The sequence below is a fragment of the Symphodus melops genome, assembly GCF_947650265.1.
Source record: "Symphodus melops genome assembly, chromosome: 1".
Taxonomy (NCBI): domain Eukaryota; kingdom Metazoa; phylum Chordata; class Actinopteri; order Labriformes; family Labridae; genus Symphodus; species Symphodus melops.
Genome location: NC_136691.1, coordinates 33,319,822 through 33,346,195, shown reverse-complemented (window position 1 = coordinate 33,346,195; position 26,374 = coordinate 33,319,822). Strand labels below are relative to the sequence as shown.

At 41.6% G+C, this 26,374-nt stretch overlaps 1 protein-coding gene across 2 annotated transcripts in view; it reads right to left on the bottom strand.

The window, feature by feature from the left end:
• whrnb (whirlin b) overlaps window positions 1-26,374 on the bottom strand; it is a 91,518-nt gene that overhangs the window by 10,413 nt on the left and 54,731 nt on the right. For both annotated transcript variants that reach the window (XM_079367996.1, XM_079367997.1), the window contains exons 4-9: window positions 19,312-19,580; window positions 16,265-16,301; window positions 10,508-10,693; window positions 8,946-9,137; window positions 4,577-4,651; window positions 312-1,005 (exon numbers count right to left, since the gene is read on the bottom strand). In XM_079367996.1, the coding sequence (XP_079224122.1) occupies window positions 312-1,005; window positions 4,577-4,651; window positions 8,946-9,137; window positions 10,508-10,693; window positions 16,265-16,301; window positions 19,312-19,580 (1,453 nt within the window). The remainder of the gene's footprint in view (window positions 1-311; window positions 1,006-4,576; window positions 4,652-8,945; window positions 9,138-10,507; window positions 10,694-16,264; window positions 16,302-19,311; window positions 19,581-26,374) is intronic.

Sequence of the window (26,374 nt, the reverse complement as noted above, 5' to 3'; positions counted from 1 at the left end):
AAATGACCAATATTTACTAATGCAGTTGCACCTCAAGCTTGTAAAAATGTAGACAACCACTAATTTATCTACATGTTTGCTTCCAAACATGAGGAAGACTTTAGTCTGTTCAGTATTAGTGATCAATCAGTGATGATAAAATGTCAAATGTGTCCCACCTGCAGCTGGTTTAAAAGTTTTCTGGAAAGTTTAAATTTAAAAAAATCAACAGGAAATGTCGAAATAATGAAAAAAAAGTTTTTTTGCCAAAGGTGGTGAATTACGTTCATCGAGAAACTCTTTCACAAACACCTAAAGAAAGACTTGTGTACCTCTCTGTTGGGGTCTGGAGTCTGCAGACAGTCGATTCATGTCCGTTATGATGATTTTTTGGGTCAGAGCAGGTGAGCAGGGCCGGTCTGGACTACAGGGCGGGGCAGCAGATGTGATGAGGGAGGGGCAGGGGGAGGGACAAGGTGAGGGACGGGGAGATGGATGAGGGGACCCCATGGGAGAGGCTGCTTTGGAAGAGGACGCAGACTTTGATAAGACTCCAGACTTCTCATACGAGCTGGATCTGGAGGCCAGCCTGACGGACAACTCTGGTTTAGCAGAGTCCCGATGGTGCAGGAAGCCCGGGCAGGTGTGGTGTCCTGAGCTGGGCCGGCTGAGGGGGGTGGCATGTTGGTGGAAGTGATGGGAGAAGTGGGAGTGGTTGAGTTGTTCAGAGTCGGAAAGCTGCTGACAGGTGTGGTGTAGATGATTGGGAAGAGAAGTGTGGTGGCAGGCACCAACACAGGTGTGGTGGGCGGGGGCTGGGGAGGGCTGGTTGAGGGATTTAAGCGACTTGTGGAGGCACTCCTGGAGGAGTCGTGTGGGGCCGCTGAAGAGCAGGTTAGATCCTGGCTGAACCAGCCGGGCTGAAGGCTTCCCTCTAAGCTCCCTCTCCCTGGATGGGCGGCTCTGAGCCTGTAGGGGGGCTGCTCTGAAGGGGGGAGGAGACTCACCTGAAACCTGCCTGTCATCCTGTCAAGGAAAAGAAAACAGTGAATGTTCACTGTACTTTTTTTAAGAAATAACTGAGATTTAAAGCTCACATATTATCCTCCTTTTTAAAGGTTTAAATAAGTCTCAAATCTCCCAAAAACACGTCTGTGAAGTGTCTTGTTGTAAATCGACTCTGATCCTGTTTGTGATGCTGTCTATAAACCCCTCTATATCAGCCCTGCTCAGAACAGGCAGTTTCTGTATCTGTAGCTTTAAATGCAAATGAACTGTGTCTGACCGCGCCCCTCTTTGGAAGGTCTTGTGACTCTGGCTTTCTCACTCTATGCCTTATGAAGGGAGAAGAAGGGAGACTCAGGGCACAGATAGAAAACCCTAATTATGGCAGTTTCACCCACCATGGTAACTGGACAAACAAATTTCTTTCCACAAGGGTCTCTGTACATTTGTCTTAAAAGCAAAAGCAGTGTTGATTTAGGCTAGCTTAGCATTAAGGCTGGAAGTAAAGAGAAACAGCTAGACTGTTGAATAATCAACCTGCCCAGAAATCTGAGGTAAAATTCACACAACTGAACAGACCCAAAACATTTTCAACAGGAAACAGGATCCGGAGCTTATCAAAAAGTCTCAGTTTTAGGGGCACTAAAAGGCAGGAGCTTGGCCTAAAACAATAAAAGTTAATGTTACATTGGCACCTTTCCTCGGAGCACAGATGAGTTCTCATGCTGACAGAGCAGTTTTTTCTACATAAAGATGATGAGGTAGGAAGGGACAGGAAATGTTCATGGTTTATTTTGATGGCTGATAGTACGAATTTCTGTGAATACGTTCAGTTTGGTTACACTTTGTAGAGGTGACTTTGCTGGGAGCAGACTACGATCTATTTGGGGAAGCTATGACCATATTTGAAGAGAAGAATGTCTTTCAAGGTTTTCTAAAAGTATAAATGTATGGCCTCAGTTGACAATGGAATGAGGAATTGTTCTTCTAATAGAGGTTTGACATTGTAAGGGTAAAGGTGATGTGATTCTCCTGACCATGTACAGAAGTATCTAAAGTGGGAAGGAATTTGTGACATCTGTTGAACAGTATATAAGGGCTCTGCAACGACTAATAAAGTGTCTATTTCTCAGCCTACACAGCGTCTCAGTGTATCTGTCAGAATAGAACCACGGCCGTGACATGCTGCATGAGTACAATCCAGTCTGTTGATAGATTCAGCTTTAGGGACAATTATATTATTCAACCCATCAATGGCAAACTTCAAAAACGTAAAATGAGCTTGACTTTTAGAACAAGGCCTTCTCTCTGCATGGATCAAGCATGAGCAACTCGGAAAAAAAGAACAAGCTAAAAACTAAACGGCATTCTTGTACGTAACTGTTCCAAACCTCTCCACAGATGTGGATAAGTCACTGACAGCCCGGACTAATTCAATCCCTGGTTTTAAAATTAAAATTGATGTGTTATCAACAAACCTAACATCATCATACAGAGGTGGAATTGTTTTCCTGACCGCTGGAAGTTTGCATGTGGCATAGAATAACAATTACAATACTACATTAAATTGAGCAAGAAGAAAGAGAGAGTGAGAGAGACATTGTGCCTTATTAATGGCGATCAATGGCGCTCAAAAGCACCACTGTAACGTTGTTCTTTGGGAATTAGATGCAGCAAGGCTTATCTGCACAGGAAGGGGGCGATTTGTGCCAGGTTTTCTGATATTCTCAAACCTACACCATGCAAAATGTTTTCCTGTCATTTGCATTTAAGGTGCAGCAAAATCAATACAATAGTTTTTGTATCAAGTCTTTTCCAATTGCTTTTATTTTGTGTGTTAAGAAAACCTGATACTGTACAGAGTTGTAAGTAGTGAGAGTTGTGAAAGGAGGCGATTTTCTACTTTACACAGAACAAGACCACCTCTTAACCCTGCCTTCATGTCCTGAATACTGATTAAACCCTTTATATGAGGTAAAGACTTCCACTTGAACTCTTGATCTATTGTTGAGCTAATGAGTCAGAGGTTAATGTAAGATGTGCACCAATTCTTACTCTGCTTCCAGCTTTAAAGGTAGGACATTTCTGCCTGCCAGGACATTTCTGCCTGCCTGCCTGCCTGCCTGCCTGTCTGCCTGCCTGCCTGCCTGCCTGCCTGCCTGCCTGCCTGCCTGCCTGCCTGCCTGTCTGTCTGTCTGTCTGTCTGTCTGTCTGTCTGCCTGCCTGCCTGCCTGTCTGCCTGCCTGCCTGCCTGCCTGCCTGCCTGCCTGCCTGCCTGTCTGTCTGTCTGTCTGTCTGTCTGTCTGTCTGTCTGTCTGTCTGTCTGTCTGCCTGTCTTTCCCATTCATATCTCAAGAACCTCTCATCCAATTGACTTTGCACTTGCTGGGTGTATTGATAAGGATCATACGGGAATTGAGGTTGCAGAAATTGGCAGTTCTTGAGAATGCTGTAAGCAGCCATACTGCATACTACTGGCATCAAGAAATTGTCCACTCAGAGAGGGTCCTCAGCAACTGTATATATTATATATATATATATATATATATATAATATTTACAACTCACTGCAGGCAGCAAAACTGGGAGTCAAGCAATCTGCACATCCTCTGAACAACCGGGTCACAAACAGGAACTGCAATTCTGACAGCATTTCACACCTATCCATTCACCCACTGATGGCAGCAGTCAGACCTATGTAGTAAGACCATCAGAAGAAGCTAATCCCATTCATACGCAGCTGACGAAGCAGTTCAGCAATTGCAGAGAGGGTGGCAGTAGCTCAGTCCGTAGGGTCTTGGGTTGGGAAGCGAAGGGTCGTCGGTTCAAAATATGTCTGGTCTGGTAGCTGGAGAAGTGCCAGACCAGTTCTCGGGCACTGCTGAGGTGCCCTTGAGCAAGCCAGCTCAGGGGATGCTTCCCGTGGGGGCTGTTGACATTAATGCATGCCCACAGGTCCTGCTTGTGCATGTGTTTTAGAAGCATGTCTTTAAAATAACAGAGTGTGAATGAAGTATATAAAAAAATACAAGCAATTCCAGGTTAAGTGACTTGCCCAAGGACACATTGGACATATTGCTGCAGCAGCTGGGAATTGAACCCCCAACCTTCTAGCTGACAGACAACAGGTCTACCACTGAGCCACAGCCACGCCAACATATCACTCCAAAAAAGGAATTCACTAACAACGCTAACGAGGCTCTCTTGACTGTAACAACCTTTTCATCTCGGTGCCTTTAAAATTTGCATCCTCACAGTAAGAATGTGCAGATTTACAGAATAAAACAAATGTACTGTATGCTCTCTTTGGACACGCCTCATTCGCCCCTCAGCTCCTGCTTCCTGATTTCCCTCCCTTCCTGTTTCACTAGCAGGTGTCTGTCAGATGGAGAGCGGCAGACATGCTCCTACACGCTCTTGTTGTGTGATATGATGAACATCAGAGCTTTACTGGAAGTCACTGAAGCTCAAATTTGTTGTGATAAGCCGATTGGCCAACTCATAATAATGTGAAAGTACTGTGTGTGCACAACATCTCCACTTCTAAACCAGCCCATTGACAAACTGAGACGTTACAAACAACACAGACGTACCAGTACAATGTTCTGTAAGGCATTCATGTTCTCCTCCTCGCCTTTCTCCGTCCAGCTGCCAGCAGAGCCGTCACTCTGAAAGACAGTGTGAGGCGTTTTTTTTTTTTTTTTTTTTTATCACCGCAGGGCTCAATCTGTAACAAAAACTGAGCATGGCTTACTTCAGCATACTCAATGCAGATAACAGATGGATGGCATTTGTCCCAAAGGACAACATAATGAGTGCAGGAAAGTTAGGACAGTCAGAACAGTGGTTGAGAGACAACATTTTATGCAACAGCGGAAACATTTGAGCGCTCTTGTTTCATCTGGCAGAGGTTTCAGAGCGGCCTTTGGGAAGAGCTTAAAAGAGTCTAGGTCTTCTTAGAGCAAGAAGAGCCACTCCAAACACTTAAACCGGGTAAAGAGAGTGCACCAAACAATCTTCAGTTGCTAAGAAACCTGTGGTGTTTTTCAATCTTTGGGCTTGAATTCACCTCTGAATGCTGTGACTGTCTGTTGGGAGCCTTGAGCAGTGATTTCTTTGAGCCCTTTTCTGAACTTGTGGTTTGCACTGGACGCAGAGCATTGTCTTTGGCTCACATTCCTCTTGGCAGTTTTTGGATGTGCGAGCAAAACTGTAACCTTTCAGTTTTCTGTGAATCCAGTCTTTGTCTTAACCCCCAAATCCCAGCGAGTGGAGAGTTTAGCCTGAATGTAGCTCCACACTGAGATGAGTTTGTGTTTGTTAGTGACCATCTATTTATACAGATGCTCTCACATTTGTAATCCTTGTAACTTTTCTGCAGGTACTGCAGCCAAAAGATTAGACCTTCATGCAGATTTTCACAATACTTTTCACCAAATCATTGTCCCTGAACTATCAGAACATTATAATTGAACATATTTGCAAATCAAATGTCCGATGTACAGTGTGATTTGGATGGCATTAACCATAAAAAGAAGAACACACTCATATTATTATGTCATTATTATCGGGAAGGTGGTTTTAATCACGTAAGCTCACATACTTAGTCAAATCGCAAAAAGTTTAATGATCACAATGTTTTGACCAAATGGACTTCGTCAGGTGATAGTGTTGCTGTCCCTGAGAGGTTGTATCTTAATGCCTGTGAAGCTAGAGAGGGGACTGGCCTTCCTTGTCCCACAGCCAGTGGCTGATGAGAACAGGAGGCTGTCACCTCTAAAGGCAGACGGTTAGCAGAAGAACAGCAGTGCTGTGAGCTGCCTTGCGAGGAATTGTTTTGGAGTTCACTCAAGAACAGTGACGTGTCGGTCATGTACGACTAACAGGCAGGCAAGACTTCCTACTGCTGCACATTACAGACACGTTTTTCGTCTTACTTGTCACCTTGGTCTTTGAACCAGTTTTATATTTTAAACAACAGACAGTTGTCTTGTTTTTGGTTTTCATATTGCCCTCTGACAAATTAGTATGCAAACAATAGCCTGGCTGTATGCCCATCTCCAAACACTCCCACCCTCTCTTGGCACACTCCTACATTTTATGTTAATTACAGCTATTGGCCGCTCTCGACGACTGTCTTGCAGCCAACCTGCATGGGAAAAATCCATCTAACGAGACAACAACGTGTCACAACATGGCTATGCGAAAATAAATCTCACTGTCTCTCGCTGAGTAACTAACTGCCTGTAAATTAAACTCAATTAGCTGTTTCATTCAGGGGTTGTAATTTCACCAGCACGGTAATGAGTGTGTCAGCGTGGGCAATTACAGAGACACATGGTGAGATGCTGCAAACAGCAAGATTTTAATGACAACGCCAAACAGCCGACCACGCTGAGACAGATGCACCAAAAAGAAGTGAAGTCAGACAGACGGCCAGATTGTGACAAACTTACTGCAAACAATGCTCTTTAGGGTTTATTTTTCTTTATCGATCTTTTTATCATTTAACCATCACATATCTTTTTTTTATTCTTTTGCTTAGACTGATGATTTTATTGTGATTCTTAAAGTCTGTTTGCTAATCATGATCCGTATTCATTTCAGATCCTGCTTCAAATTATTAGCTGACATTTATTTGTTGTTGTTGTGTGAACGTCACTGTGTTCAACTTGTGTCTTCATGTACGAGCTGCTGCAAATCAATTGCCCCTGGAGGGATTCGTAAAGCTGTTTGAACGGACTCGTTGGAAGAATCCTGCAGGGGGACATATTCTTTGCTTTGACTGAAGTCCCAGACTTTTGCAGGATAAAGTTGCTCTGGAGGAAGTGGATCATAGGCAGCCTGTGACCTGGCAGAATGAGGCCTCAGTGGATGGATGTGAGCCTCAGAGAAACATCGATACTACAGAAACTCTGACCTGCCACAAAGACGAGCTGCTCCGTGTCAAAGATGGATGCAAGTGTCTGACACTGAGGGAGGGGCTGACATGCACACACACACACACACACACACACACACACACACGCACGCACACACACACACGCACGCACGCACGCACGCACGTACGCACGCACGCACGCACACACACAAACTCCAAGTGATGTATTTGGATCCTGAATAATAAGAGAGAACTGACAAGAGTCTCTCTGTCCTCTTAAGTGAACTTTATTAACAACTTGTGGCCCTCTAGATAGATAGATAGATAGATAGATACTTTATTGATCCCGAGGGAAATTCAAGTTTATTGGCTGTTTGGACTGAAGTAGTCAACATTTTAGATACCGTCATACATTTTGTCACCACACTTTTTAAAGCGACACAACATGGATAATTATCAAAGCTTTAAAAAGAAAAAACATCAGACCTTCATATTTCTAGCTGAAAGCTACCGCAAGAAAAGAGAGAGTATGCAGTTAAAAAAAAAAGTTTAAAAAAAATCATTAAATATTCTGTGACTGGACCATGCTGGTCTTGAAAAATGAAGCCAATGCAGAATTGCAAAATCCTGTCTGCTTGAGTATCCGTTTGAGTACAGCTCCAGGAACACCTGAAGTCACACACACACACACACACACACACACACACACACACACACACACACACACACACACACACACACACACACACACACACACACACACACACACACAACGGCCAAAAAAGCTGTTTTTACAGCATAAACAAACATGTTTACAGCCTGGTCCATTAAACTAAATAGGTCTGATTAGTTATCGGCACACACTAGCCTCCATTAGTGTAGAGTCAATTTTTTTTTTAATATCTTAATCTTTGATTTTGAATGATAAGTGTTATCAATAGTTAGATGCGTAACTGATCTGGGGGACAGGTGGGCGATGTAATGGTTCCCCAAGAGACTTAAAACCCACCTCAGCCTTAAGTTAGGTTGACTGAAAGTTAGGCTGACTCAGCATTTCCAGCATGTCGATGGGCTCCCAGAGTCGCCTGTTGTAACAGATGGATGAAGAGACTGCTTTAATATTTCTAGCCTCGGCCTTATATTTTAGTTGCCATGGTATCAAAACAGGTATTAGGTTAATTTCATTTTTTTTAAAAATAGTGTCAAAGTCTGAACATCTAGTGTTGTAAAATCACTAGTTGGCACCCCTCATGTGTGTTTTCTGAAACATTTCTTTGTGTGTAAGATTCATGGGTTCTGTTGATGTGCTGCAATATAGAGGGGCAACAGTCAACATAACATGGGAAAGGCTTCACAGCAGGATTTTTTCTTGAACAGTGCTTTTCTATTATTGTTAACATGCATTGCTTTCTTAACTGTTGAGCAGTGGATGATTGCACCTGATGCATTTTTGATTCTTGACCAAGCTGTATTTGATGACTCATTTAGTAGCCATTTGAGGCTTCACCTACAGGCCGTTAAATTAAGTGCAGGTTTAGGGACATGTACAGTCGTTCACTTATTTAAACCCACAGACAACATCCATCCATCCATTTTTTAGTCTTTGCCTTAAAGTAAGAAGTCAGCTCCCAAAACGTCTCCGTTAAAATGCGTGGGTGATTTGGACTAAATGTGACATTTGAATTCAACAGCCTTGACTGGTTTGGTTTACAAAAACAAAGACGGACAATTAAGAGCTGCTGTCTATTTTAGTGAAATGTTAAATGAACAAGAAGCACATTGTTAGCGGAGTTAGCTCGTAGCTAATCATTTTAAAATAACCATATTTAGTTGAATGATTAGTTTAGCAACCACGTAAAAAGATGCCGTGACATGGAGGACATTAGTGCAAAATAACCTTGAAAAGTTTAAGACCCAAGCTTGAGTTTTGTCCCTGTCAGGGCTTATCTTACCTCCATTATGACTTCATTATTTGATACACATCTTTGAATGAGGTCACATTAAAGTGGAACCAGTTCAGAACAATTACACCCCACTACACTAGCTGAGACATTTTTAGTTGGAGTAGATAAGGGATCTACCGTAGCAGGGGCGGTGTGTCCTGCATCATGGACCGCAGGGGCGGAGTGGGTGCAGTGAGCCTGCGGTTGCATGACTCCGATCCCTCCGTGCCAGGCCTGGTGGGTCTCCCTCTCACGGTGCAGCACCATCCGGTCATACAGCTCCAGATCCTGGGGGGCTACCATGCTCCTCACCTCGGACAACATAGACAGCTGCAGAGAGGGAGGACAGAAAACATGACTCAGTGATATGCACACTTGAATTATGCTGGAGCATGATTAGAATCTGGACTCAAGTTGAAAAAAAACAATGATTATTTTACAAGAAAAATAAAAAAAATAATCTGTCACACACTGAAAACACTTTACAATAATTTTACAGTGAGCTGACAAAACGTCTTGTTGACTAAAAATGCACCTAGCACTTTAAGCTTACCTATATTTGATGTTGTTTAGCAGTCTGGCACTAGAATTTACTTTGGGATTGTGGTTCCATTCAACCATTTTTTGTGTTTAAAAATAAAAGTTAAGATAGATTCATACAAATGATGTCACTGCATATTATTCATCTTTAAGAGTGAGGAGGAAACCAAATCCCTGATCCACACAAAGAGACACGGTTTCTCTATTTTAATGGCTAACAATTGAAGAATTAATTCAACCTTGAATTTACTCAACAGAGCTTCGATCTTAAGTTTCAGATTCTTTACTGGAATAAATTTGTCAGTTAAGTTTTGTGCACCTTGACAATAAAAGTTGACTTGAGCTTTGCATAGCACTTTCTTCTGACTACTCAAAGCTCGCCCCATTCACACACTGATGGCAGAGGCTGCTGAGCAAGTGTCCGTCAGTATTAATTAATCCCATTCATACACATTTTCACACCGCAATTGTAGCCGCGGGAGCGAGCTGAGATTCTGTGCCTTGCTCAACAACACTTAAACATGTGAATGCAGAATCAGGGGATCAAACCCTCGACCTTCTAGTTGAGAGACTTAACCACTAAGCCAACGTCGCTCCACATACTGTATTAAACATAGTTAATCATTTTTATAAAAGTTACATTTGTACCACGACTGAAGTGAAGGTCACAATTTAACCCCTCGATGCCTATTGTCACGAATTTGCATCAAACCACTTCCGCTTCAAATGCAGCCAAAACAGCGTCTGTATTCTTCTACTGCCGGTTGATGCACTTTCAATACAAACTTAGGAACTGTTTGCATGCATTAGTTTATCATAGGACCAGTCAAAGACAGAACTTAATTTAGCATGTACTTAAAAAGCAGAAACACATGTTTTAATACTTGGAAACAAATTCAGGCGTCAAAGGATTATAGAGCTGTGATTTTAATGTTTACTATATCAGGTCAATCTATCCTACACTAAAAAACGTATCGATTAATGAATTGGAAGTTTAGCCTTACAGGGGTCAAGACTACGCTGTACATAGAGATTAGGTGGATTTAGCATTCTAAGATTTCTGCTGTCAAACAAAGCTTTCACCAGCCAGGTCGCCCTAATATGGAAAGCCAAAACTTACTGAAAATTAAAGAAGGTGTACTGACCCCCCCTGCAGCTACCTTTGCGTGTGTGTTGAAGAGCTCAAACAGAGCCATGGTCAGCGGCTCCACTCCGATGTGTCCCTCCTGGTACTCTTGCAGGTAGTAAGCCATGGTCTGCCTCTCCGGCTCCGTCAGCAGCATGTACGCCTGCTGCTCCAGGGACACCTGAGCACCTGGGGGGCCCACACCTCTGTACCCGGCTGGCTGTAGGACGGAGAGGAGAAATACATACAGCTTAAGAAGATTTATTTTACGTTAGATGAAGAAGAGCATGCAGATTGGAAGTCTTCTGATGTATGCAGACTTTTACCCCCTCCCACCCAGTCATGTATACACATAACAGAAGCTGAGCTTATCTCTCTCAGGAAAAAGCCAGCACTTCAAAGCTGTGGGGCGATTCTCTGTCAGAACTTATTTGCCTTTAAGGCTCCATCATTGTTATCTTCCCGAGCAGCTCTCCTTCTGGAAACAGCTCCTCACTGTTTGGAGGCTGACTGAGTTTCAGCGAGGTCCTGTGGCTTTATTCCCACTGCTAAAACCTTTGTATTAAATAAGGAGAGTAAATGAGACCCTGCAAGCTGCTGGAAGTAGTTTTCCCTGCCACAATGATTTGCTCATGTAGGAGCAAAACAAATAAATTGTTCATATTAACATGTTGACAATGGAAATTGAGGAGCCTCTGCATGAACGCGCTTCAGATGACAACACACAACTCGAACATGACACAATAAATGAGAATGCAAAAACCATTAATGAGACGCTTTTTCTCTGTTTTAAAATACAGAACTGAAGGCTTTGAAGCAGTACAAAGACAATACAGTGATGAGGTGGAGTTCATGCTGTAATGTGTTGAATTGGTCAATCAATAGTTAAATATTGAATCTGAGCTTGAGTCTCCTTCTGTCATGTTAAAGGATTGACTGTTCATTGACATAATAAAAAAGGAACCTTTAAAGCTCAGGGTCAAAGTGAATAAACACTTAAATCTCTCCAACAGAAATCCACTCCGAGCTCTGATTGTTTTGGCTGTGAGAAGCCTGTAACTGCAGCCAAATGAAATATAGCTAGGTCTATTGTGTGGAGTGATGTCTTAAAAAAAAGAAAGAAAGAAAAGAAACATCTGTGCATATCAGGGAGAAAATAAATCATTTAATGGACTTTGGGTAACATCTGGTGAACAATATAAAAAACATTTCTAGTATCAATTATTTGAAAATGTTAAAGTGCACTGCCTCCAACCAGTGTGACCAGTACACCAGTATAACGTGCTGGGACACGCTACTCGATAAAGTGCCAACAGCAGCCAACGTCATGACACGATTGAAAATTCCACCAGCTCTTCGTGTATTTGAAGCAGCTGCTTTGCTGTGCAAAGTGTGATGGGTTATTACCTACAAGCTACACGGACCAGTTTGGCTGTTCCACTTTTTTAACCACTTCAGGTGATAGTAATACATTAAAAGAAAATGGTGTTGTACTGTTCAGTATATCAACCCTGAGGTGTGCTGGTTTGATTAAAAACACTCCTCAATTAAAGAGCAGCTCGAGCTGAAATCGAAGGCTGAGAGCTTAGCTACTATTCCAGTAGCTAGCATGGTTGTAAACTCCATCTGGGGAAAACAAAGAAGAGCAAGAAAGAGCCAAACAGCTACACAGAAACTTCCCTTTGTGGACCGAATGCAATGAGAGACTCCCAAAAAACAGACTGCACACTTTTTACCAGGAAGCTGTTACGAAGGTTACTGTACTACAAAAGATCACATTTATGTGCTGCTTGCTGATGCAATGAACCGTAGCCATAACAACGTTTTATAATTGAGAACCTAAAACATTGCAAAATAGGTCAAGCTAAAGATAACAGAGGTGTACGCTGTGCAGTGTAGTTAAGATAAATCCCCCATCAAGCTAATTCTGTAAGTGCTCCTTGAGAGCCTTTAACGGGCTCCTGAGGGCTTTATGGGAATTTGCAGTTGACATGTGTCATACATAAACAACCCACAAAACATAGGTCGGTCAATAGGTGCCAATAAAACAGCTTAATTTGTCCTTTAGGACATTTTCCCAATTATCCCATCCATGGTTGTGATCCTTGTTTTGTGTTTTCAAAACGGCTGGTTAGTATTTTCATAGTGCAGAGTGAATGAATGGTACATGTATTTGGAAAAGGAGGATGTTTTTTGTTTAAGAGTCAGAAAGAAAGAGAAATGTCAGATGACCTGAATGTTGTCCTGTCAGCAATTGTGTACAAACCAATCACGTCACTGAAGCTGCAGCTTTGATTCAAACCCAGCATTCTGCCTGCACTAACCAGCTGCTGCATGACAAGCCCTTTTTTGAAGTCACTATAAAACAAGCGCCGGATACCACACCTGTCCCCCAGAACCCATTCAGCTTTCAGAGCAGTCTCCTTACTGTCTTCTATATTCATTAATGGTTACCCAGCGGCTGCTCCAATGCTTGTTGGACATGCATTTATTCTACATGGCCACCCATTCGATCTGAAATTACAGAACTCATTAGGCCTGAGCTGCCTGGGGAACAGAAGCATTTCTCAGGAGTAGCTGGCTCATCATAGCAGAGCCTTTGATGCTCAGCTGTTTACAGTGTCAGTGGGGGCCGATTAACAAAAGGGACAACAGGAGAGAGGAAGGTACAGGAGTAACAAGATATAATAGAGAGTGTGAATATTACCATAACAGTTACATCAGAGTGTTTAAAATTCAGAGCCAAGCGTCACTGTCACAAGATTGTGTCTATCCACTTTTATCTCTGATATAATAATGCAGCTTTTTGTAGCTCTGCAATTATCCCACAAGAACCTCATCTATATTGTTTTCTCAGTGGAATCCGTAGTGCACAGATGAACAGCCAATGAGATGAAGATTGAAGGTACTGCAGCCAAACATTCAGTTCCTCTAGGGTCCACTTGAGGCCGTCTCCAAAAATGAGTCAATCATCATAGAGCCCCATGTTAAAATATACAACATACTTTACAGCAGAAGAAAAACAGTGTTGGCCTCTAAACCAGTGCTTCTCAGCTGGTCTAGTCTGAAGACTCATCACCTACTCCTTCGTGAAAATTGTGACCCGAATTTCTGATATTTTATCATTTGAATGTTTGGACCTCAGGTGGTATGACAAGTGAGCAAAATAATTGATGAGAAATATGTCAATCAATCTGTAACTGCAACTGTTCCTACTCCTGCCTCCCAAACTCCTAATGGGAGCCTGGTCTGCAGACACCAATTTAATTAGTTTAGTTAATTTAGTTAGTCTCAGAGAGCAAACAAATGGGATGTGAGGATACGTTTATGATGCATTAATTGTATATGAAGCTGCAAAATGCCTGCATGTTGACTCCTGCATATAACAATGCTGACACTTAGCACACTTATGTTGTAAGAGGCGATTTGCATAGTGTTTTTATGTGTGCTATGTTGGAACAGAGGGCCAGCATAATTGCTTTTTCATCTACAGCGACACGTGTTTGACCTGATTCTGTCTCTTTAGTTCATCAACTCATATCAACTGCACCGAGGATGGATTTTTTATGAAGCACATCTACTCCTTTAATATGTATAGCTTTAAAGGCAGGTTAGGTAATTTCCTCTAAATACACTTTCAAGATTTTTGGTAGAAATCGTCTTTTGGTCCTGTAATTAATCATTTATGTGTTCTGAAAAAGAAATGAAAAAAAACAACAACCCAATGTCGTCAGCCGTTTCGAGTTTTATAAACCTATCATGCCTCTCTACCCCATGCATGAGTCCACACTCAAAGCATGACCTGAAACCCGCAATCAGATTGGAAATCTCGTAAAACCTCTCGAGATCAAACGTGATTCCAGAGTCAACAAACGAGAAACAAAAAACAAAAGAGGATGCAATAGGGATCGTTTGTGCTTGGAGCATGAACTGTACTTGCTACATGTTGATATGGAGGTGAGTCGTTGTTGTTTTGCAGTGTTTTCGCTACTACGTCACCTCGCTTTCTGATTGGCCAAAACAATCCAACATGTTGAATATCCCCGATTTGAGATCGGAGCGGTCCCGACATTCTTCCGACCAGACGAGAGCAGTCTGAACACACCACACACGGCAGGATGATCTTATAAGATTATCTTATGATGATCTTATAATGATTATCGGAAGGGGAGAATCGGGGCCAAAATCGGCCTAATTATCCTGCCGTGTGAACCAGGATGACACATCAGCTTATTCAGTCTCTGAATTGAACCTGTTTGTGTTGTCCGTGCTTTTACATTTCTGTCCAACAGTTCTCTGATTAAATCCAGACACACAGAGAGGTTCACCGTTTTGTGACACTACTTTAATGGGAGAAAAGATTAAATGCTGTCTGCTTTAGTTTGTTCATTTTTATATCACAAGCCATCAAAACATCATTGATCTACATCAGCGTTTTAATGATGCAAAGCCAAATATATATAAAGTGACTGGCGTAATGTGGATGGGAACCGTTTGGTTTCAATAAACCGGTCTGTTTGTTTACTGTAAACAGAATAGAAATTAATTTTAAAAGAACTCGGCTTGCAATCCCAAAAGCCCACATGCAAATATTATCTCGCTGGAAAGTTTGGAGTGCACAAACAGATTTATGTCCGGCTCCAAACAATACAAAAGCATAAACCCAACAACAAACAACCAGAGCAGAATAAGCTCAGACAACAATGTGAGATAAATTCACAGCAAAAATGTAAATTTCTGCACATGGCAAATATCTGACTGACAACATCATATTTACAAAACAAGCATCAACCACACACAGGGAAGTTATATTCAACCATACATTGATCTTCTGTGCAGAGGTGATGCAATTCAGGTGTCAGAGTGCTTAAACACGCATTATGTCTGTGTGCAAAGTATGTAAGTCGTAAACCAGTCAGAGCTCAGTTTGTCACTGAATGCTGGGTAAACAGCAAACTGCACCTTCTCAAACATGTAGTCAGACCCTTTATTTAAAGCAGCCATATGTACCTAGCTTCTTAAACGACTACTGCGGTCCAAATCCAAAACATTAGCGATCGCTGTCCCCCCGCCCCCTCCTCCCTAGAATCGATGTGCATGAGGGTGCTATGTAGCAGACACCGAAGCTTCAGTGTTTAGCTAGCTCTGCATCGGCCTTGAAATCATTTTGCAATCTAACAAATCGCCATTTAAAAAATAAATCTCAAATATTTATACGAGTTTGACCACGCTTCTGCTCGTGAAGCTTATTAGAAAGATGCAGAAGTTTTTAGGTCGAGTAGAATCAGTTACACATGAACCAGTTCACTTGCATCCATCGCTGCAACACCTGTTCATGGGGCGTGGGGGTGCCTTAAAACCATCTACCGTCTCTGGTCCAAACAAATACAGACCATTTAGCACCAAATTCTGAACTTAGAAGGAGGACATACTGGCTGCTGTGTTGTTGTCAAAGAAGCCAGTACATCAACATGTTTCCAAACAATAACTGACGATAAAGTAACGTAATTTATGATTGAAATAAGTAGATATCTACATGTTACTGCTTTAAATAACAATCATGTTATAGCTTGCAGATTCACTTATTACACAAAGTGAAGACGCTTTGGTAGTGATCACCTGAGGTTTTAAAATCATGTCCCTGAGCTGAGGGATAAAAAAAAGAGAGAGAGAGAGAGGTTTTCAGAATGACATGTTTTTAACACACATTTTTGACCTGCTGGTGTTGACATATGTTGTTATTGGTGAGCAGAGTGGGAGTCTGTTTGGTGTATTTGCAGAGAGCTCTTACCTTTCCTAAAACAGGTGTAGCTCTGGCTGACGAGGGTCTGCAACAAAAAATAAAAGGAGGCCTGTCATATTAAAGAGACAACTGAGAGCAACACTGACAATTAAACACCATAAATACATGTTCGCTTCACCGGCTTTGAAGTTACCAGCAGTTAAAAACCCAAACACATTTAAGGCTGGCCCACTCTGAGGCAGGATGCAGGAAACCCAAGTTTAATGAATTATCTATCTATCTATCTATCTATCTATCTATCTATCTATCTATCTATCTATCTATCTGGAAGAGAGTACATGTCAGGTACCTCCTGCATAGACCAACCCTCATTAATGGGGCTTCATTGTGAGATTTTGATCACAATACGACCATATGGCAACAGCTCTGCTATTACTGATTCAGTTTTAAATAAACAGAATTAGTGAAGTGACCCGCTGTGTTCCTCTTGCTTTAAACATTGAATCATCTGTTTTTCTTGGTGTTGTTTTTCTGCCATGGGTCTCACTGACAAACCATAATAACCATGATGAAGACACTGGGGCTGCCCGCTAACATTTAAGAGTCAAAACATCAAATTACATTCTGTAAGTCCAGTGTTTTAAGCTGTCATTGTTAACAGAGCTGCAAGAGAAACAACACTTTAAAACTCAACTTTAAGCTAGTACATTTAAACTTGAAGAAATGGGAATCCAAATGACCTTTAAGTCCTCACGAGAGAGCTGTCACATCCCCGGGTTAACGGTTTAGTTTATTTCTGTTTTCCTCTCGTATCACGTCTTGTGTTTGTGTTTTACTTGTTCTTGTCCACGGTTTCTGGTCTTGTGCTCTTTGTTCCTTGTTTCCCTCCTGTCTGATTACCTGATGAGTCTCACCTGTGTCTTGTTAACTCCACCCCCTGTTCAGTATATAATGTCTGCCCCCCCCTCATTCTGGGCCAGTTCGTCTTGTATTTTTGTCTCTATGTCTCTTGTCTCTTCGTAGTGTTACCAGTATTCAACTGTCTTGTTTCGGATCCGACCCACTTGTTCTTTTTTTACTTTTGATTCCTGCCTGCCGTTTTTGTACCTCTGCCTGGATTGACTGACTTCCGTGTACCGAACCCTGCTTGCAATAAATGGATTTTTGAAACTGCATTTTGCCCTAGGAGTCGTACGTTTGGGTCTCTTCCTCTGTCCGTGACAAGAGCGGCACAAACAAACACAGAGTGAACTGACTAAACATGGATAAAGCTAGAGTGACATCACTGCTTTAGCTTTTTTTGTCAGACGCTTCCTAAAGCTTCTGTCTCTCTTGTTCACGGTTACTCATATCCAGAGTACCTGGGCCTGTGGCTCTCAGGGCCTTAAAGCCTAACCCTCGTCTGGCTTTTGGCTCCTAACCCTAACCACACTTCCTTTCACCACACATCCACATTCAAACTACCAACTTTACTGACAGACACACTCCATGTCTCTGAATTTAATAAATGATTGTCATCTGCAGTCAACTATGATGTCCTTACCATATTTGTGCTGTCTCAACCTAACTTTAAGTCAAAGAACACCAGGGTTAGAGCTACACCAGGCCTGCACATCAGACAGGTCAGCCACACGCCTTATCAATAACCCTTTTCAATAACCCTTATGGAATCTAAACCTGTGAGTTATAATATCAGTCACCCCCTTACAGTGTGCGTCGATAAAGACATGAGCTATCATGCCTCTCTACCCCATGCTAAAAGACATGAGAAAGGCTGCTTCAGTACCAGATTTAAACATGTTACAAACTACAGCTTGGGTCCAAATCACACACAAAGGAGGTGACGCCTCCTTTCCTTTCATCACCTGACAACACCTCATACTAATTGTTGGTCTATTTAAGCTGCTTCTGGTCTCTCCATCTGCTCTTTCATTGCCAGCTCCAACCTGCACCAGTACTGCTCTCTTGCTAAGCTCCACCACAGCATCCACCTGAAGGCTCCGACTTGGGTTTTACAATATCATCCCATCACTCCTCAAATTTCTGCATGCAAAATAAAAGTGTAAGGAGTGATGAGGTCGGGGCCTATAGACGCCAAACAGATATTTCAACAAAGGCAAACACGAGTTTTCTGACTGAACTCACTTTGTCATCCACTATAGGGCTTACACCTTTAAATAGTACTGTCCAAATTATGAGTAAGGGTCCTTGTACCATATAAAGTGGACCCATTTTTGGTGTACAACCAATGGTCACTAACCCAGCAATAGAGTATATACCATCGTGCATGGTGGTGCAAAGCTTTACAATGAGCAATGACTTTTGAAAGCTCTTGATCATGGCCGACGGACGAGACAGTGAATAAAGCATGAATACAGAAAGACAAGTAAAGGAACTACAATGGAGTAACATGAGTTTAATTAGAGAAACGTTCAATGTTTCTTCGGCAGAAAAAAATTCTGGAAAGCAATCAGTTGGTAGATCCAGCACTGGGTTGCACCCACTATGAATATTAAAGGTGTTACACCAGCTGAGATAGTTCCAACATAAATCTGACAACAAACTGCTAGTAAGTGTAAAGTCCTATACAAAATATTGTTGTCATGGTGATTGTTGTGGAAGGTAGGTTCTTGGATGGTTTTTGGGGAGGAGAGGGTTTCACTGTCGTGATGGCTTACGTTCCTTAAAAAATGATTTAAGGCTTTTGTTTTCCATGAGCACAGATGCAAAGGATCCTTGACCAGTTGGCAGCAGATTTACAACAACAAAACGTCACCTTTATTCATTCACTATTGTCTGGTTTCAACATATTTTGCAAATCTAACAAAAAAGGAAAGAAAGTTGAAGCTTTTCATTGAACAGCTAAACGTTCTTGTTAGATACATTCAAAAATGTTATTTTACTAAATTAACCTAGCGAACTTTAAAACTCAATTGTGTTTGGGTTTTTTTTTTCACAAGCACAATCACACAAAAATCTCAACATTATGCAACAAAAAAACCAAACAGGAGCAATAAATAACAATAACATGTTAAGGCAGGAAAACACGATCATGTCAGTGCTGCGTAAACAAAGTTCTCCTCAGGTCCACTCACCTTGAACTGCAGGTACTGACGCTGGTCTGGACTCCAGCGTTGACACTGGGGTTGGTGACAGAGCCCTGGTTGACTGTTGCGTTGGTCTCTGCGATGACCTGACTGCAGATCCACTTTGTCTCATCAACTACTGTGCGAGCGTGCGGCAGACGCCCCACATCCCTAACCTTCACCAACAGGTTACGTCCTGTCTTCAGGATGTGGACCGCCTCATCATGGGAAATGGTGACAAAGCTCTGACTGTTTACTTCCAGTATCTGGTCGCCCACCTGTACATGAACAATGAATACAAAAAACATATTAAAAAAGCAGCTCTACATGTTCATGTTCCTCTCTGTAGTCACACAGGAAATGTAACTTATTTTAAAAGAGTACTGGAGGACAACTTGAAGCACAAAGCATAAACAACCATCGTCCATCCATCATAACACATGTAGCCGTTTGGGTCTTACAAGCTCCAGTATGAATGCAGTATGGCCAACTGTTTTAGCATTCACTCTTTATCCTTTAAAGGCGTTCTGTGCATGCTCCAAAGTTCCCACGTCGGGCTTTGACCTGGAAAACGAATTGTATAAATGTGTCGAAGAAAGCAAGCAAAAAAACAAAACGATGGTGTCAACATTGCAAGTGTGAGAGCATAAAACAAACTATAGTGGACAGATGAGTAAACACAATAAACGTGTCAGCTGAAGGAATACAATTGTTGAGTAACGATTGTTTCGATGTAAGTTAACACGTCAACTGGAAGAAGGTCCATTAGCTTAAACAGGGCATAACACAACCTATAGCAAGTCCACATATTTCCATGCACCGATTGCTTCTCCCTGAGTGCATGGACACTGGAACCAGGACAATAGTCCAGTTACAAAGAATCCCCTTTTTTGGCGTAGATGGCCTGGGCTGTATCAGACCGTCCATGCTGGCTGCCCGGGTTCATGTCCAACCTGTGGCACCTGTCAGTCCCAACTCTGCCTCATGATTTCTTATTCTATCCACTGTCCTGTCCAAATAAAGGCAAAGGCCCAAAAATAAATAAATAATTTCATAACACTTTTTGGAAACTAAATAAGACTGAATCTGGATAAATATGTTGCTGTTATTTTTTGCTTTGTGCTACTTTACAATTGGTGCCCTGTGTGTTATGAAGCTTGGCTCTTGCTTAAACCACAAATCAGTCCTTAAATCAGTATTACTCTACAGACTCCACTCTCAGGAGGTTATAACAGACTGCTGGTAGCAGGTTTACCTTCAGAAAACAAATAGATCCCTAAATTAAATCTGTGAAGCTGAAGGTAATAAATAACTGCAGCGTGGTTTCTTTTGTTGTCAAGTCAAAGAAGTTTATCGAGATTCACCACTATCGCAGCCGAACAGAGAAGATCACATATACTCACTGAATATTTGTTTTCTCCCTGAGGATTTGAATGCACCACCATGCGTGCCTTGATTCCCAATCTAAGACTTGGCCATGTGTTTTGTTTTTTCTCACAGCCTCAGGACACAGATGTATAACCAAACAAAGAGTGTGAAACCCAAGGTCATTCTAACTTTCCCCAACGTGTTGAGGTGGGAGCAGGGTGCCACACACATCCACAAACACACACACACACACACACACACACAGAGACGCACGCACACACACACACACACACACACACACACACACACACACACACACACACACAGAGACGCACGCACACACACACACACACACACACACACATACACACACACACACACACACACACACACACACACACAGAGACGCACACACACACACACACAGAGACGCACACACACACACAGTACTCAAACTCAAATAAATTGATGCTGAGCTGAAACTAATTATCCTCCTTTGGACAGCAACACAATAGGTGACATTTTGGCTTTTCTCAACAGTGTTCCAGAGATGAGAAAATGAGATCACAGACTGATAAGCAAACGAATCAGTGGTCACTTACTTGACAAAACATTCTCAACTTTTTCATTATAAAGGTCCCTCTGTTATTTATGCCACCGATCTTTATAAAAACTAGCATTAGTCTACAGGCCTATAAAGACTGTTGAGGACTGCCACAAACCAAGTCTCAAGTTGAGCTATTCCACTGATCCAGAGGCTTCATATTTGGACAAGAGGCTGGATATGTTCTAAGGTGACTCATGTGTACAGAATCACAGGTACACAGGTCTTTAAAAACACAAATTGCTCATTTATTTTGACTCAAAAAGGGATCAGAATTTATGAAGTAAGCACCATACTGTGTTGAAGATGACTGAACCCAAAAAACTCATCTGTCATCAAGTAGCATCTGTTTCTCATAGGCTTTTATAAAACAGGGAGGGGTAACCTGAAACTGATGTTTTTGGTCATTACAAAGACTTTGGTGAAGCTCATGGCGCTATTTGCATTCAATGTTAACAACGTATCTTATGTAATTTTGTCTTCGTTCACCTTAATTATCTTTTTGAAAACATTAAAGGATAATTACATAGTGTTAATACAGATCTCACAAAAGAGAGATGTGCACTCATGATACCTCGCAGCAGAAAAACATTGAGTGGCTCATTATGGACAAGAGTGATCACATGATTTACAATTTTATTTGATCGTTCGTCTACAAGTCCTGTGGCTCATCAGTGAAATGTGCTGCAGACTCGAGTCTCTTTCCAATAAAAAAATAAAACAGACAGGATCAGCAAACTTAACACACAGATTTGTCTGTCACATCACGGTGCTGTCAAAAACTGGTGGCTTACGTGGAGTCATCCACAGCATGAGGAGACATATGGCTCATGCATTATAATGGCTCAGTCTGACTTCAAATCGTTCCCTTTAGAAGAGTGAATTCAATAAATGTTAAAATTAGGCCTATTTGTAAAGACTGACGTGGACAAGGATGCAGATAGATGCGGGAAAACACAAGGGAGTGCTGAAAGCAGCAGAAAAACAGCTCCCACTATATCACAGCAGGAGGAGTCGAGGCAGAAATTAGTTATTGACTTCTCTACTTCTCACCTCCCTGCACTCCCATGATTATGTAAAGCAGATGCAGCATGAGCCCGCTGAGGATAAGAGAAACCGTGATTTACATATCCTTCAAATAAAAACTGCCTATCAGGGCTCGAAACATTTACCCTCTGTGGCTAAAATAACCCTCCGTGCAAACACAATTATTAGAAACTATTACAATTGAAATAAAATAAGATACATGCTGTGGTTGCTGCTCAGCTTTAGAGGTTGGTCGTCTTTCAACTGGAAGGTCGGGGGTTTGATGTATCCTCGGCCAAGACACTTAACCCCAAGTTGCCACAACTGCTTTGTCAGCGATTTATGAATGTCTGTGAGTGGGATTAGTTACTTCTGATGGTCACTTTACATATCTGCCTCTCCAAACAGTGTGTGAATTGTTTGTGAATGTGTCGGTGTGAAAACAAGAAATCAGGATACTCGTCCAGGTCCATTTAACATATGCCAAGAAACCTCTCTTTTAACACCTTGCCACTTTCATTTGACATCTGTGACCCGGTCAGTACAACACCGCCTCCAAGAACTGCAGGTTTTCTCCTCTAACTTATCACTACAACTATTTAAAGTTTGAGTTGTATCGATCATTCATAATGAAGTGTGAAATTAAATGTGTTTGCGCAGTGTGCTGGAGACACATGGTATTTGTCCTCTTCACAAAAAGAGGACAAACTGCTTATTTCAGCAACAGGAACCGTTTGTAAGACTGCAGACGGTTACAGAGAGAGGAGAGTGGTTCTTAATGACACAGAGATAGTCCACGATGAGGTGTTAAAGAAATATCCCATGGTCAGAGCTCAATTTTCTCACTATTTCACACATACTCTACCTGACTTTTCTAATTCTAACCAGTGATTTTTGGACTTCAAAGCATCTCCAAATGCTTTCTTCCCATGCAGGGAAAAACATCAGCGCTTGTTGTTTGTTCCAACATTTTCTGAAAAGAGACCTCTTGTGATTGTGCAATTATGACTGTCCTCTCAAACACCTACACAGGAGGTGTAGTGAGTAGCATGTAAGAGCAGCAGCAGCTTCACTCCTCCTTTGTGTCTATACAATATGAATCCAGTCCATGAGCTATAACAGAAGTGGACACACACATCAGTATAAATAAAAGACTGTTTTGCCATGTGTCTACTGGATGTGCAAAAGAATATCTTCATAAAAGGTAGGAGATGATTAAAGGTATAAATACTTTATTGCAGTTCTTCAGGTATCAGTACTGCAGCATTTTTTTTTACAGCTTATAAAAGGAATCTGACAGCTGACTTATGGGCACTGCTATAACTGAGGAGGCAAATCCACACCTGCTGCTGCCTGTGACAGCAGCATAGTTAGTTGGTTAAAAACGAAAAAGGCCACCAATCCTTGGGAAACCATAAAATAATTTATTTATTTTCTTAAACCAGCTATGTGGTATATTTACGGTTGTAATTTACTATATATATTAGGGTGCATCAAAAAACACAATTCTTGAATCTTGATATGGCTGGGTGCTAAAAGTGTTCCAATATATGTAGAAACAACACATGCAAAATATTTTTCCAGTACATGATGATTTAGGGGTGCCACCGCACATCTGTTTTTGTTGGATAAAGTGGTTAACAGTGCTCAATGGTCGCCATGGAGATCTGAGGTAAACAGTACTACAGCTCAAGAAAACTGAGGAGATCTTTCTGTTTCAAGTGATCTTTCTGTGCTGGGTATGTATTATTACACATTAATATCATATCTGTAGTGGTGTGTTTGTATACTTATTTATCATAAGTCATATTAATAGGCATTTGGTGCTCATTACATCTAGCTAACGTTAGTTAGCAACAGTTTGCTAACCTCAGTTAGCTATCTATGTTTGCTAAGCTATTAAGCTTAATATCAATGTCATATTCAGAGTATATATGTCTCATGTTTATTGAGAGTAGCATTGTAGTTGGTACAGTAAATGAACATTTTAAATACAAGTATATTTGCAAGCACAGCTAGCTACTCTGGTAGTGATGTAACGACAAGTTATGATGAAGTTAGACTATGTACAGCTAAAAGTTGAGGCTTATGCAAGAATGGTTTATCAATTTAAGTGTTGTTAAATATGGTAAGATATGATAGTTATAACATTTGACTCTATTTATATGAGCGTGACTCTATTTAACTGTTCTGCCGCCTGTTTTGGCCAGGACTCTTGTAAAAAAGATTTTTAATCTCAATTAGACTTCTCCTGGTTAAACAAAGGTTAAATAAAATAAAACATAAAGGTAACACATTACAATAACGGTACATTAATTTACTGCTAGTTAATGGCTTAATAAGCATTACCTAACTGTTAATAAACAGTTAGTAAATGCTTAATAAACATAAACTAAGCATTAACTAACTGTCATGCTTAGTTTGTGCTTAACTAAGCATTAACTAACCGTAAATAATTAAGCATTAACACTTACTTAATGCTAAATAGGCATTTACTATGCATTAACTATCCATTAATAGCATTATCTTAGCATTAACTCAGTTAATTGATGTACCATTATTTTAAAGTGCTACCAAAATAAAATTATTTTAAACACTGTCCTTGAGCTTGTATCCTTTTCATTCTCAGGCACTGCACAACACAACCCACCCCAGGATCCAGCTCTCCTAAGATGCTGCCTTCACCGACTGTTCCCTGCCAGACTAGCAGTCGCAGGCTGGTCTTTGGTCTGGGCCCCAGCATCACCAGTGAGGATGGCATCATCACCGGTGCCAAACTTCCAACTGGTCGTCAGATCTTACGCTGCATGCTTTCCAAGAAACCTGGTGCAAATGGAGCGTTATCGCAGTTTGAGGCAGCCAGGGTTGTCCTGGAGCAGGTGCGGCCATTTTACAAAAAAGCCAACATCCCAATGCTGAGCGACAAGCGTGCGTGCCACAAAATGGTAGACTTAGTCAACGCTAACAACAAGCTGCGGAAGATCTCCCAGGCCAAGCGCTCCAGTGAGACTACATCAGAACAATTGGAGAAAATGGAGTCCAGACTTGATGCCACATTTCCGCTGTGGCCCCCAAATGTTGAAAAGCTGATTGATAACCCAGAAGACCTGGCTTTCTTGGCCAGCATGAAGACCGACAGAGTGGCCATATTTTGACTTTGTCGCAGTGGCAAGGAAGGAGCAGCACCTGCAGAATGTGCTGCAGGCAGTTGAACATGACCGCAACCAACAGCCAAACCTTCGGCGCTGCAAACGCAAGCTAATCCCTGAATAGTACGGTTACTCTTTGGTGGCTGGTGGGGGGTCATATCTGGGGGAAGACGCAATGGCTAGGTTCAGAGTTCAGGTTCCATTTCCTCTCTCCTTCTCCCTGGTGATGTTGCTCCATGGAGCAGACCCTGGCACAGACTGACAATAACTAAACTTCAAACTTAATTGCTCAGTCTTACCATTAGGCCCTGTTAGTTGCCAGTGAGTTAGCCACTATATAAGGTTTGTTATTTTAAGTGTGTCAGTATCTCCCCTTGTGTCTAACATTAAAGTCAATTAAACTGTGTATGTGTGTCCGAAATCCATCACTGCTGTACAAAATTCAGGGTAAGGTGACATAAACATGTCCCATTGACCTCCATTCATTTTATCCATAGGAAAAATGAAGGAGAATCTTGAAAGTTGAATTCTGAGAAATGCCCAAGTTGCCCAAAGGGCAAACAAACAACTTTGATGTTGATAACCCTATAGAACATGTTACTGTATAAAAGTTCACTGTCCTCAACATTTCCAGGTCAACCATTTGGCAATTAGACTAAAAATTGCAAATTTTTCGAAAATTCACCAAAGTTCATGTGTGAGGTGGCACCCCTAAAGCTCAATGGAATTCCTCAAAACAAAGGTCAAATGCAAAGGTCATTTTTATGTTAATTGGAACAACATGCAATGCCAGCCAAATTGATATTTTGAAATTAAAATTTAACATTGAAATTTGATGCACCCTAATATATATATATATATATATATATAGAGAGAGAGAGAGAGAGAGAGAGCGAGAGAGAGAGAGAGAGAGAGAGCAAGGGAA